Source organism: Bicyclus anynana, chromosome 3 (genome assembly GCF_947172395.1).
Source record: "Bicyclus anynana chromosome 3, ilBicAnyn1.1, whole genome shotgun sequence".
In the NCBI taxonomy this organism is placed as follows: Eukaryota; Metazoa; Arthropoda; class Insecta; order Lepidoptera; family Nymphalidae; genus Bicyclus; species Bicyclus anynana.
Window position 1 is genome coordinate 14,830,802 of NC_069085.1, and position 14,241 is coordinate 14,845,042.

Here is a 14,241-nt window from a genome sequence, read left to right on the forward strand (position 1 = left end):
CCAGTAAAAAATTTAATATAAATGAAAAAATATCTACGTAAAATTTTTGCCGCCGAAACACAACACATTACCAAGTGACGTCCTTTATAGAGATAACATGATAGCATGATTGGCGTTTACAGTTATGTGATTATATCACGTCATCGCAAGCGCCAATCACAAACCGATGCCTTGTAGCGAATGACGTTACAGTTTATGATTGGCGTTTGCGGTGACGTGATAAAAATACAATTTTTGTTTTATAAAAATATTACAATTACGAGATTATTTTCACAAATGAAAATGTGATTAGAGTTTCTAGGCATCTAAACTGCCTCTATGCAAAAAATCTTCTTAGTTTTCTTCAGCAGGCGAGTAGCCTATTACTTTGTATGAAAACATAATTGTTTTTTTTGTAGTTAATAAAATATTAGATATGCAAGTTCGGAATTTCCGAAGTAATGAAAGTTTTCTATGCCGGCACGAATGTTATTTTCTTAGCGTATTGGAAGAAAAACTATTTTTTTTTGGCTTAATAAATGTAAAAGATGAATTAAAATAGTAGATTGTTATACAAGGGGCTAAAAAGACCCATTATATACGAGGTATTTTTAGGGCCCAAGACGAAGGCGAGGGCCGCCTAAATAGAAACCGAGTTTATAATGGGTTTAGCCCCACGTGTTACACTCTGCTTTTCACTACGATTGCGAGAAAATAAAATAGTACAATATTCAATGATATATTTTATTTGAAAATTAAAATGTAGGTACAAAATGCTACAACTTTGGATGTTTCGGGGAAATGCTTTTACCCGGTAACTTAATTTCCGACTACAGTGAAGTTGAATAATGAATATGAGGGGTAAACATGTTAGATAATGGTTTAAAAAACACCATGCGTAAGTTGTAAGTAAGAATGCACTTGTTCTTTTCTAAACTTATTAAATTTTTCGTAAGTAGGTGTTTAATTTGTAAGTCTTATTTCAACCATCTCCAAATTAGGGTCACCATTCTCACTAGATGAAGACATAACAATTAATGATGCGAAACATGAAAATTACGGTCACAAATTCGCAATGAATTTATTTAAAAATATCAAGTAATTAGATTATTCACGACAATAATTGTTTTTAAATTCTCGCTCTTTAATTTTATTTTCTTTATTAATATAATTTTTTCCCATGAAGAAAAGGCAAAGGTATTACACCGTGCACCCATGTCTTCAAATCTCGCTCTATAAATTCGCAACTCAATAAACATCAAATAAAAAAAAACAACCGCATTCCACAGACAAGAACACTGCATTTTATTCTAATTCCAAGTTTTATTTTTATCAAACAGTCAGGACCTTTTCTCTGGCTCAATCGCTCGACGCGCGGAGCCATATAACCTCCTTCGATATAAAGTAGGCCAGTACTCGTAACAAACAATAATTAAAAAAACAAAATTACTTTAGCCCCTAGAGGCTAATATGCTTGTTTAGCCCCGCTGTGGAGTGGTAATATGACAATGTTTTTGAGCAAGACTAGTGAAAAATATATAATATTTTTATTCCAGGGACCTATAATATCAGTGGCGCCAGTCCGCGCACCGCATGCGGCCGTGCGGCGACGCACCGCGAGCTGCCTCACCGCGCACGGCGACGCAACGCAACTGTTACGCCAGCACCGCACAGCACCGCAACCCGCATACATCGCCGCACACCTTGCTTGTGAAAACTTCGTAGACGGACAAACTTTTCGTCTAATCAAACTTGCGGCTTTGTTTGTCAAACATCGCTTAGTGTGAAACATGTTTGACGCGGTAACGCAACGCATTATTATGACAAAATAACGCAAAGAAAGGACAATTTGGCCTATGAATCAACAAACGTTTCGTATCCTTTTATTTTCAAATTACTGCCACATTTAATGGACAATTTAGAGATTATTGTATTTTATCAAACAGACATACCAGATGGACTTTGCGGAAAAGTCACAAGCAGAGGGCCTAGTGGCAGTTTGATACTGTTACTGTCACGTAACGTAAACACGAATTTATAAGAAATTGAAACAGCGCCATCTAGTGGACTACTGCACAACTGTTTCAACTCCATATAAATTTGCGTTTACGCCAACGCGATAGTAACAGTATGAAAATATTGTAAACTCCCACTGGGCACACAAATCCTCGTAATTATGCTTGTCAATAAATCTAAAACAATGTTTTTTTTTTATTCTCCTTGAGTTAAGTGAAGATGCAATCTAAGATGAAAGCGGGCTAACTTGTCAGGAGTAAGATGAAATCCACACTCCTTTCGGTTTCTACACGACATCGTACCGGAACGCTTAATCGCTTGGCGGGACGTCTTTGTCGGTGGTAACTAGCCATGGCCGAAGCCTCCCACCAGCTGAACTTAATATTTCTCTGTTCTCTGTACTTCATAGCAGAACATAATATTTCTTAGTTGTGTCTTTTTATTTTAGTTTGCTCCTAAGTGTAGGTGTAACCTGATACTTCATGTTTTAAGAATGTCGATTTCTTAAGCCGACTTTGTATATGCGCTGATGATTGTCCTTTTACTTCCTATAAAAATATCATAAACGGATTATTATGTCGTATTGTGAATTGCGTTGCGTTGAATATTATAAGATTCGAAAGCGTTAGGGGCTATCTATTGCATATTAAATAATTTTAGAAGGCTCTTCCTTTATCACACAAAAAAGAAAATCAAAAAATCGATTCGCGTGTTGATTACACGAAAAAGTTGTACTTTTAGAATTGTAAGTATACGTCACGGAAGTTATGAATCCTCCTCTCTTGATTGTCACGATATCCTTAACGTACTCTTACCACGTTCGCTGCGGTACGAGGTCAATTGACCTCGTACGTCTAGCTACTTCAAGAGTTACTAGGACCTCGTACCACACCACAAAGTTTTAGTATGTGGTCAAAAAACCTCGTACCGCACCAGAGGAAAGTACAGAAAAATCAGTGGCGCAGCGAACGTGTTAAAAACAGAATGAAAAATGAAAAACGGCCCCTAACTTGTTCTCAAAGTGCTCTGTCAAGCCATATTGTATTCATCGCTGATGTATTAATATTATATACACTAGCAACACGTATTTTGTATGAGCTTTTATTGCGGATATAAAATAAATAAATATTTATGTGACGACCACTGAATACAATTCTATATTATTGTATTATAACGCTTGGATAAACAGATATACTTCAATAATAAGCCAACACTTTATTATTTATTAAAGAGTTTATTTTCGCGCAACAAAATATAAAGCAACCGTCTCAGAATAATTCTAAACAGTATTAAGGTCATAGCACATAAGAGCCGTCCGGTACACTACATGCACCGTCTTACCGCCTTACCGCACCCATTACATTAACTCTGTAGCGTTACCAGAGTGCCTTTTGGGAGTTTTCAATGTTTTCATACTGTGACGATCGCGTAAACGTAAACGCGAATTTCTATGGGATTGAAACAGCGCCATCTAGTGGCGTTACTGCACAACTGTTTCAATCTCTCTCTTTTGTCCTATCGCTACGAAAGATATTTCTGGTATATTATTTGACTATGCGACGTTCAATCGTTGACGACACGAGGTTCCCTGGTTGACCACGCGATGTTCAGTAGTTGACGTCAAGTGTTTCATTGGTTGACCACGCGACTTTTGATAATTGACATCAAGTGTTTCACTATTTGGCCGCACAACGTTCAGTAGTTGACGACCAGTGTTTCACTGGTTGATAACCCAACATTCAGTACTTGACGAGTGATTCGCTGGTTGATAACGCAACGTTCAGTAGTTGACGACGAGTGTTTCACTGGTTGACCGCGCGACGTTCAGTAGTTGACGAGTGTTTCACTTGTTGACCGCGTGACGTTCAATTGTTGACGACGAGTGTTTCACTGGTTGACCGCGCGACGTTCAGTAGTTGACGAGTGTTTCACTTGTTGACCGCGTGACGTTCAGTTGTTGACGACGAGTGTTTCACTGGTTGACCGCGCGATGTTTAGTAGTTGACGACGCGTGTTTCACTGGTTGACAGCGCGACGTTTAGTTGTTGACAGCGAGTGTTTCACTGGTTGACAATGCAATGTTCAATGGTTGAACGAGCAACGTTCGAATAAATGACGAGATGTGCATGTTGGTTGCTGGGTAGCTTTAATGAGCTATGACTTCACCTCATTATTACTGAACAAACTCTATCCAAAGTCCGTCTTTTAGTGACCTTATATTATTGTAATCTCTTTCAAAATATAATAGTGTAATCACCGCTTTAGTTCTTGGATATTTATATTAAATAAAGGGTATTTTTTTCATACAATCAATTTGTAACATCTAAATATGCGTAAATCGAAATACTGGACGAAGTAGAGACTATAGCAGTGCATGAAGTCAGGTCAACGGAACGAGATGAGTAATGTATTTTTGCTTATAGTTTTATTAGTAGAAAGAATTGCGTATGTAATTATTACACTGTCGAGTCTTTTTTTTTAATTCTTTACAAGTTAGCCCTTGGCTACAATCTCACATGATAGTAAGTGGTGATGCTGTCCTAGATGGAAGCGGGCTAACTTGTTAGGAGGAGGATGAAAATCCACACCCCTTTCGGTTTCTACACGAAATCTTACCGGAACGCTAAAACGCTTGGCGTTACGTCTTTGTCGGTAGTGTAGTTAGCCACTGCCGAAGCCTCTTACCAGCCAAAGTCGAGTCAAGTCGAGTTGGTTGATCAAAAACAATAAAAATCGGACCCCTTAAGTACCTCTTATATTTGTTCTTACGCAAAAGTGTGCATACATTTTTATCTAGTTTCGATGGTCTAACTTTTGCAGAGTTGCAATGCCATATTTTAAAATGTAACGTATTTATAAACATTGAGACACTACATCTTATGATAGGTATATCGTACTATGTGACTTATACGTGTAAATTATATACATTTTATATACCCCTTATTGTCGTGATTTTTTTCATGTATACCATCGCTATAAGGCTTAGGTTACACGTCCGATCGCGACGCCATTATGAATGAAGCGTGGCCTCGCGGCGGTTGTATGCGGGTTGTTTGTTTTATAATATCTGACCTTGTTGATTTATAAATATTCGTGGAGAGCGAGTTAGCTACACTTCGCCAATATTTTGCCATAAAGTTTTTTTTTTTTTATTTTATTTACTAACACGTTTTGTATAGAGGCCCATTCACTACGGCCGTCGAAATTCTAACGTATTTATATGCTTAGAAGTATGTTGAAATTTGGTAGTGTTTCTTTAGTGTCATTCCAGACAAAAGACAACATTGTCAGCATTTATAGATTTATTTGTTTGTATTTCATTTTTTTTTTTCGTCGAACTTGATTGCGTTCTCGTTCTTGTTTTAACCGGCGGCGCCGACGCACCGCGTACAGAGACCGTTCGTAGGAGTGTTAATAAAATTCTTTAGTTTAATTTTATTGAAATAAGTTTTATTGTACGGGAATATTTGTAACACGCCACCCCAACTTGCGCGACAAGTGAAATCGTATCGACAACTTGTCGTAATACGAAGACTTGGTTTGATCGTTGAAAAATGGCGTCGCACAAGGTCGGGTGGCGTGTCGCCAATGTACACCCGGCTTTAGTGTTCGGTTGTTTACCGATTTTGTAATAAATACGTGGCTAATAAGATGTTCTAAAAACAATTAATCTAATTATTTGTTGCAAATTTTAATATTTTAATTTTATTTCGTTTAGATAATGTAGACACGAGGTGAGGCGATACTTTAGCTTTAGTGTTTTGTGAATTATATATTAAAAAAAGAGAAGTATTCCCGACACCAACGACCACGCGGTGTCCGACACGACATGCTTGATATGCGACAATATTTAGCAATCGGAAACTATATAGATTATATTATTATGAAGACTACAAATAAAATAAAAAAAAAACAATTATTATCGCTGTGTAAAAATGTAAACCTATTATAAATGTGTAAATTGTGTAGTGTAATATACAGAAAGCTGTTTAATGAAGTGTTCTTATAAGCGTACGGAGACACCGTCGCGCGCGCGCTCGCGCTCGCAATAATCTAGTTTGTAAGTACCTTTTCCATTCTTATGCTAATATTAGGAAGCACTAAGCATTGCCTCTAACTCGTTATTAAGAACGCGTCCGGGCTGACGGGGGATATGTCACATATAGCCGGATTCACATGTGTCGTGTCGTGTCGTGTCGTGACGTATCAGAACAGAATCGGTATCAAACATTTTGTATGGGGCACATCAGAAGCCATCACGACATGTCAACACGTAAGTGTAAACGTGCCATACAAAATTTATGTAACCGATTCTGTTCTGATTCGTCACGACACGACACGACACGTCAGACAAATGTAAATCCGGCTTATTACAACTATGACGTATAGTGCGACATAAAAGAGTAGAAGTTATTAAAAATGGTACTAATAAACTAGCTATGTGGCAACACCAAATTTACTGTCAGTATCACAAAGATCTGTCATAATAGCGCAACCAATTATTATTGATAGTTTTGACAGATTATTAAAATAATAGTAGAAATTCGGATAATTACCAGATGAATTACAATAAATATCATTTATTTAGATGAGATATACTTTCTTCTAAATTTAATATAATATGTAAATCATAAAATCAGCTATCTTAGAACCCAGAACATGATAGTGGTGTAAATATTTTTTTTAAATAGTAATATTATTTTCAACTGATCATCGTATTTTAAATAAGAACATAATTTTATCTAAGTACGTATAAAACAAAATATCAATTATTATCAAGTATCAAGTAGTTGCAGTCCTAAGTGGATGACAGAAAACAGGATTACCATATAGCAAGTGACTACAGCGCCGTCATTTATTTCCTACTCTTTTGTTGCGCACTAAAGGTCGTATTGCGTTAAGCTGAGTACACATGTGATGCATCGATAGATTAACTGGTGTTGCATGATAAGATCTACTGGATTAATGTGTTAAATTCTGATCATAGGTAGATTTGATTTTTTTTGACAAAGCGGGATAGACCCTTTTATGTGAAGACAAAATTATTTTTTATCAAAATAAGTAAGTCTTAAGTATATAAATATGGCCATTGGTTTTCCCATTTGTAATCGAGTTGTTTTCTAATTTTCTAAATATTCAGAATTATTTGGTTTTAATTAATTTGTTTTTAAAGCTTCATGCACAACAACATTAGTATGTTTAAAACAAGTTTTCTTGATCTATTTTCTTTGAAGTTATACTTGTAATGTTTGTGAGAAAATGTGGGTAGTTACACCTTACTGCGGCCGCATGTGTACCCGGCGACAGTCGCTCGTCAGTCGGCCGCTGGTCGCGAGTCGCGCGCGAGTGCCCGCGCGTCGTGCTCTGCCTTGTATTTTTGTTTTGCCATGTGAATCGAGCATGGGAGATGTTATGTTGATTTCGATGGAGGAACAAAAATTATTTTTCCACTTGATGGTATTAATATATGGTAATAACGCGTGTAGTGTTAGAAGTTGGGCGATAATTGTTGATTATTGATTAAAATTAGGTGTTTGTGGCATTGGATCGTAGTCGAGACGCGTCAGCGGAGGCCGCGACGCGTTAGTCGCGACGCGCGTCCCGCCCAAGCTGTCGCGGCCTCCGCTCGGTAGTGGTTTGTAGTGGTTACCTACAGAATTCGCATGATTGTTCAAGATCGCGTCGTTTGGTTCATGGGTATTGTGATCATAATTGCATAGTTAATAAATTAAAATATATATTATTATGATAATATATAAGTCTATCGGTATCGAAGTCTGCGTAGTGTAAAACATCGCGCGTCGCCCCGACCCCGTGTGGATTCGAAGTCGAAGAATGTCGGTTATTAAACAACGCTTTACTGAGTAACTGTGATATAAATATACGGTGAATTGTCATGAATGTTAGTGAGTAGGGCGCGCGACTGTCGCGTTTGCGTTCGTCGTGATGCAACGGTCGCGCTGTCGCGGCGTCGGGGCGGCGCGTGTAACTCGTAGCTCGGTATAAGCCACTCATGCACCAAGTCGAAGTAACAGCTCACGGCGCGCACCATTAGTGTAATGGTCAATTGATGTTGCGGCGTCATTCTAACACGTTTATGTAGGAAACAAATTTGACTCTGAAATAAAAGAAGTTATTTAATTTTGGATGTGTTGGTTTTATTTTCTATTATATTCCACTAATCGAAGGTAAAGACTTAGAAATTGTTTTTGTGAACATAAGTAAATCATATGAAGACCGAAGGCGAAAATACAATTTTAATTCTGGTCAATCATTAGGGAGGTAAGGCCTTTAATAAGCTGATACTCATTTTAGGATTCCAAGATGTTCGAATGATGCATCCGCACTAGCAGTGGCGTAGCTCGCTACCCAAGCGCCCTGTTGCAAATAAATGGGGCCCACTACTCTATCTAAACCGGTTAGGTTTTATCAAGTAAAAATATTATGCATTATTAGGTTTTATCAAGTTAAAATATCATTCATCAGCTCTTTTTCGTTTCCGAAAGTTCAGCTCGATAGTGATTTTATATGGATTCCAGGGGCCCTTAGCTTGAGGGCCCCGGGGCATTGCACCGCCCAGCCTGGTAGCTACGCCATTACGCACTAGATAGCTCTGTCGATCCCCCATTACCTTGCCTATTCCGCCGATAGACGTCCACTGCTGGACATAGGCCTTTTGCATGGACCTCCAAGCACAACGGGCTCGAGCCGCCAGCATCCAGCGCCATCCTGCAACCCGCTTGATATCCTCGGTCCACCTAGGTGGGGGTCGACCAACACTGCGCTTTCCGGTGCAGGGTCGTCATTCCAGCCCCTTGGGACCCCAACGTCCATCGGCTCTTCGAACTATGTGGCCTGCCCATTGCCACTTCAGTTTCGCGATTTGCTGAGCTATGTCAGTGACTTTGGCTCGTCTGCGGATCTCCTCATTTTTTATTCGATCACGCAGAGACACTCCAAGCATAGCTCGCTCCATCGCCTGCTGAATGACTTTGAGTCCTCTAATAAGGCCCAAAGTCAGCGACCAAGTCTCGAATCCGTAGGTCATCACTAGCAACACGCACTGTTCGAAGACTGTCGTCTTCAAGCAAATTAAATTCATTAGATACTTTAGGGCAACATTAAAAGAATCGCAAGGAATCACTGAATGCAAGTTAGGATCGAGGTGCTAGAAAATCTGTCTACAAATCTCTATCAGCTGATATGGCGAATATGAAGTAACACCGTTTCCCCCTTCAGGGATCATGGGGAATACGAATAAACGAGAAGTTAAATAGGTGGGTAAAATCATTCCGGGCACACGAATCATTTTAAGATTTTATAATTTAAGGAAAAGTAGCTCTGACCTACATGACATCTGATGTGTGATTATGAAGTAGTAAAAGGGGTAACTTTGAAACTATAAATATCATTCTAATTTCTACCCTTAATTACCTTTAATTATTTTGGCTTGGTTTCTAAGGAACATCAATCAATTGCACATTACCCTCTTTCTACTATTTCTCCCCCTTAGTACCAAAAATGGCATTCGTGTCATGTTAAATAAGTAATGGTGAAAATACAATGTATTGTTTCTTTTAAATACAATTTGATTCTGAAAATATAGCTTAAGACACTCACAAAATATAACGTGACTTACTAGTGGTAAAAGATTTCTCAAAATTTGTCAAGTTAGTCCTGAGATTATCCCTACAATACACCACAAACTTTACCTCTTTAAAATATCAGTAGATATAATTATAAATTAATATAATCGGTACATAACAGTAGTTTTCTATAGCACGCGATTGGCGGAACACTTGTTGTTGCCAGTTTTACCCGAATTCGAGTTCGAAAAAGGAGGATGGTTTTTAAAAAAAAGAAAATAAAAGTATTATTAGTCGATTTATTAGGTAACAATCTTACGATTCATTCAGATCACCCCAGTCAGGCATCAGGCAGCTGGTACAAATTTACAAATGTATAAAAAGCTAGATTATACAATACTTATTCCTACACATTTATTACATTTTAAATACATTACGTAGTAACGGAGATTCGTATATTTTTTTCAAAGCTCGCCAGAACTTTTTGAACATTATTTCCCGCTTTCCCGTACTTACCTACATAGCTTTTTGCAAGCTCATATTATGCGACTTGCAACAAAATCGAGGTCCGAATTCGATCTAAATGGTCTTGGATTCGAATGCAGTTTTGTAACAGCCGTAGCATAGAGTGCTGTTAAAAACCAATGCGCCAAAGAGTAAGTACTAGGTACGAAAAATAGAACGTGCAATCCATTACAATCAGTTCTTTGTAAATTATATTGTAAGTGAATATTAAAAATAAACAAAACTTTACTTAATGTGATGTAAGTTATTGTTGACAATCACAATGAGGGTGATTTATGATTAAGTTACATGAATAACTAAAGCTACTGATAGATTAAATTAAGTATAAAAGAAACGGGTTAATAATATTTACAAATAACATTATCAAGTACAATGCAGTTGTCATAGCCTAATTTATACACGTACCTACTTATCGTTTAACATACATAATTATCAGTTTAACAGTTAGGTTATATCTAGGTACATATTAAAGCCCGAGTAGGTATATGGAGGCTAGGTAGGCAACCTACTAGATTGATAGATTTGTTAAAATTAAAAATGAATGTCTTATTGGATGTTTACCTTTATACTATGTATGTAAGATTATAATATATAAAAATTTAACTATGAAATTACCGAATAATTTGGAAATAGGTACCTACTTAAATTAGGTAGGTACCTTACACATTCAAGTTAATTAATTAAATTAAAAATGCGTAAACTGAAAAGCGTAAAAAGGTTTCAATCATCACAAATCACAATTTTTTCTACATTTGATCTAGAATTTAGTTTATTTATGGAATAATATAGATGCAAGGTTAACCACAAATGATAATGATAAAATTGTGCTGTTATATAGGAAATACATCATTTGAAGAATAAATCTACTTATATGTATAATATACCTACAAGCAAATTATATAGGTCAATATTCCAAAGTAAAGAAAAGCGAGTAACGTTATTTCGATATCAAAATGTATTGTGGTGACTGGTTTGCAGTTGGTAGGTAGGCATCGGCATGTGTCAGAGGTTGAACAAAAACCCGTTAGTCAAGAGATCCGTTTGATACTCGCAGCAGAGATTCTGCCCACGGAGCCTGGGACCACAACTCACGAGCGATATTACGCCCACTGCGTCTTAAAAACTGCTGCGTTATCCTACTTTCCTGGTGCTTTAGATACTTTCACATGAGGAAATAAGTCTGTAATACATAGTTTAACATATTTTAGGTTGATATTTACCTATACATATAAATAACAATTTGTAGAAGATACCTTTTACAATAGTGCACAAAAATAGGGATAGTAGCATATTTTCAGAGCAACATAATACCTTGTAGACAAAACCATGGAAAAACGTTACCTCTCACACTGCCTTGCAAGGTATATTAAGGTAAGAGAATTACCTAAGAGTTGAATACATTTGTTTTTATTGGGTAATTAACTACAAATTGATTCGTCAAAGTTGACGACGTAAGATTGTTTTTTGAGTAATATATTGTTTTTGAAATCTTATAACTAAATACCGGAAGAACTTTGTACATAGGTAGTAAGTAGTAGATCGCATAAAAAATCAGATTTAGTATTCATCGGAGAATGGTATCTCTCTACCTGTTTCCGTAATTTTTTTTCCGTGTATCGTATCTACGTAATGAATAATTAATTATTATTCTATGACGATTCTACAAACTGGAATATTAGGTATGTTTAAAAAGTCAACTTTTATGTCAATATTATACCTGTATGTATAAAATCAAAATTAAAAGGTACGGAAATACAAAAAATATTAATTACAAATGAAAAATAATGCAAGGTAGATAAATGTAGGTACTTTGCAAATTAGGTTGGGTATACTACCTATGTAAGTTTCCTATATTGTTTACGAGTCACAAATAGTTCGAATACCATGAGTCACTAACCCATCTTCTTAAAACTTATTTGATTTTTTTCTAAAATTGTCAGTCATAGTAAACTCGAATGAGATCATTTAGTCAGGGCACCTATAAGCCAATTGATCACGAAGTATTTGTGGGATTGCATATCAGCATTATATCTATGAAGCTACTGATAATAAGCTTTAATTGCATTTAAGACGCCGTTATTACAATGTCAAGGTACCCTCATTAATTGAGAAATGTGTGTAAACCATTCACAGTCATGACTAACAAATGGATGAACTCATACGTTAATGGCTCCCCATTTCAACTTCTACACAGAATTCATAAATCACCTAAAAACTAATGCTATTTAATATATTTTATACATTTTCTCTAAGCACGGTGACGTTTACTGATCGATTTACACCTTACGGATGAACTGTACTTCTGCGAACCAGCGCACGAATTTAAGTTAATCTAACTGTCAACATAAGTATTATTTAAATTCAATAACTTTGAGAATACATCCAGTTACAAGGTACGTAACTGGATGTATTCTCAGAGGTATTGATTATTTTTTATCATAAACTACTTAAACTTTAATCAAATCCATCAATCGTTTAATTGGAACTAATAGCTACTAAAATTAAGGTAAGTACCTACTTGTTACCTTCTTACTGTAATATAACATCAAGTAACAGGTGAAACCTCAACAGAGTAAGTACGTCCATAAGATGAATTATTTTGGAGATTTTAATATATAGTAAATAGTAACTCTATTAATACATTTGTCCGACTGTTCCGTACAACGCTTGTACGGAAGAATATTACTGAATCCACTCTAACCGGCAGGTGTAAATCGTTCGTAACTTCGCCACTTATTTCACCGTGCGTCAACACGTATTTTTTTAATAATCGAGATTGCTAATCTAAATACGCGATAACGTACGTACCATGACTCGTGTGAGTCACTTTATAAAATAAAACACTTATTACTTAATCATCTTAAATATCACAGAGGCATTACATAAAACGCGCTATTACTACTATACTGATCGTTTAGAAATTGCCAATTGTGTAATGATAGATAAAATATTTATAGATAAAGATAAAATATTGGCAGCAGTCGATAAACTACACATCTAATTAACAAATATTACAATTATTTATTATAAAATGTAACATAGCGTCCTTAATAGTGTGAATTCCACAAATCATAGGTACTTATTATTGACCAGAGATATATTGTAGTAGAATTAAAAATTGGACATTTCTAAACGATCAGAACGCACCTACTACTATTACTAACAGTATACATAGTTACAATTTGCGACGACGACACCGGACGAATGCAATTTCTTCATCATATCGTGTTGATCACAGGCAGTGTTGGAATGGGTTTCGATACGGGATACTGGGGCCGTATTGCAGTGTCCCCAACGCGTATACCGTTGACCCTTTGGCCCCAAGGTCCTCGGTGATTCAGGTATTACGTATCTATGGACAAAAGAAACAATAACGTAAGAAACTTGACAATACTGCCCCATTAGTCACACCTGTTTGTTAGTTTCGATTAGTCGTCAAATTAACGCTTGACTGCGATATCACTTGATGGTAGAGTAATTTTATGGAAGTATTTTTTTTACAGACTCTTAAAAAAACAGGTTCGGTAGGTTTTCAATCTATATGTAGGTATATACATTATGTTTATAACGATACATCCGATTTGCAAAAACGTTTTGTTTTTTGAATATTTTAGGGTAGATTTAAATATTCTATTTAATTCAATGGCGGTTCTTTTTTTCCTAAAAAAAAATATTTGTACAATTTTAAATATTTTTTTTTGTTTATAATAGTAGCAAATTTAACAGTTCCCTTGACTTTATTCATAATATTACGTAATATTAAAATTAAGAAGTCAATAACCCAAACGAATCTAAAAACAGAAACCAGTTTAAGCTGACATAACCAGAGACCAGAGATACGAGTAATAGTTACTCGTAGGTATATTTCAAGTTTCTTGGTCATATCCCTAATTTCTATACCAATTAGGGCGTTTCCATAGCATCATCAGGTGAGATCGCGGCCAAATCACATGTCATCGAAAAAAAACGCGTGCCATTGTGAGTCATATAGGATTTCTGTGACGCAGTATATGAGTCAGACGCTTTAGCGGTCTTATTGGTACCGAATACCGATTAACTGTTAGTAAGTTTATTACTAAACTTGTAAATATTTACCATATGATGGGGGAACGTGCGTATTTACTGTATTACTACT

At 36.3% G+C, this 14,241-nt stretch overlaps 2 protein-coding genes across 2 annotated transcripts in view; one reads left to right on the top strand and one right to left on the bottom strand.

Annotated features, from left to right (window-relative positions):
* The window catches only part of LOC112052560 (serine/threonine-protein kinase svkA), a 114,908-nt gene extending 106,765 nt beyond the window's left edge, over positions 1–8,143 (top strand). Inside the window, exon 13 of the mRNA XM_052891184.1 lies at positions 1,536–8,143. Within this exon, the coding sequence (XP_052747144.1) occupies positions 1,536–1,545 (10 nt within the window). The 3' untranslated portion in view covers positions 1,546–8,143. The remainder of the gene's footprint in view (positions 1–1,535) is intronic.
* Positions 8,144–9,862: 1,719 nt separating this feature from the next.
* The window catches only part of LOC112052565 (integrin beta pat-3), a 63,330-nt gene continuing 58,951 nt past the window's right edge, over positions 9,863–14,241 (bottom strand). The window contains exon 7 of the mRNA XM_052891322.1: positions 9,863–13,458. The gene's annotated coding sequence lies outside the window, so the exon portion shown is untranslated. The remainder of the gene's footprint in view (positions 13,459–14,241) is intronic.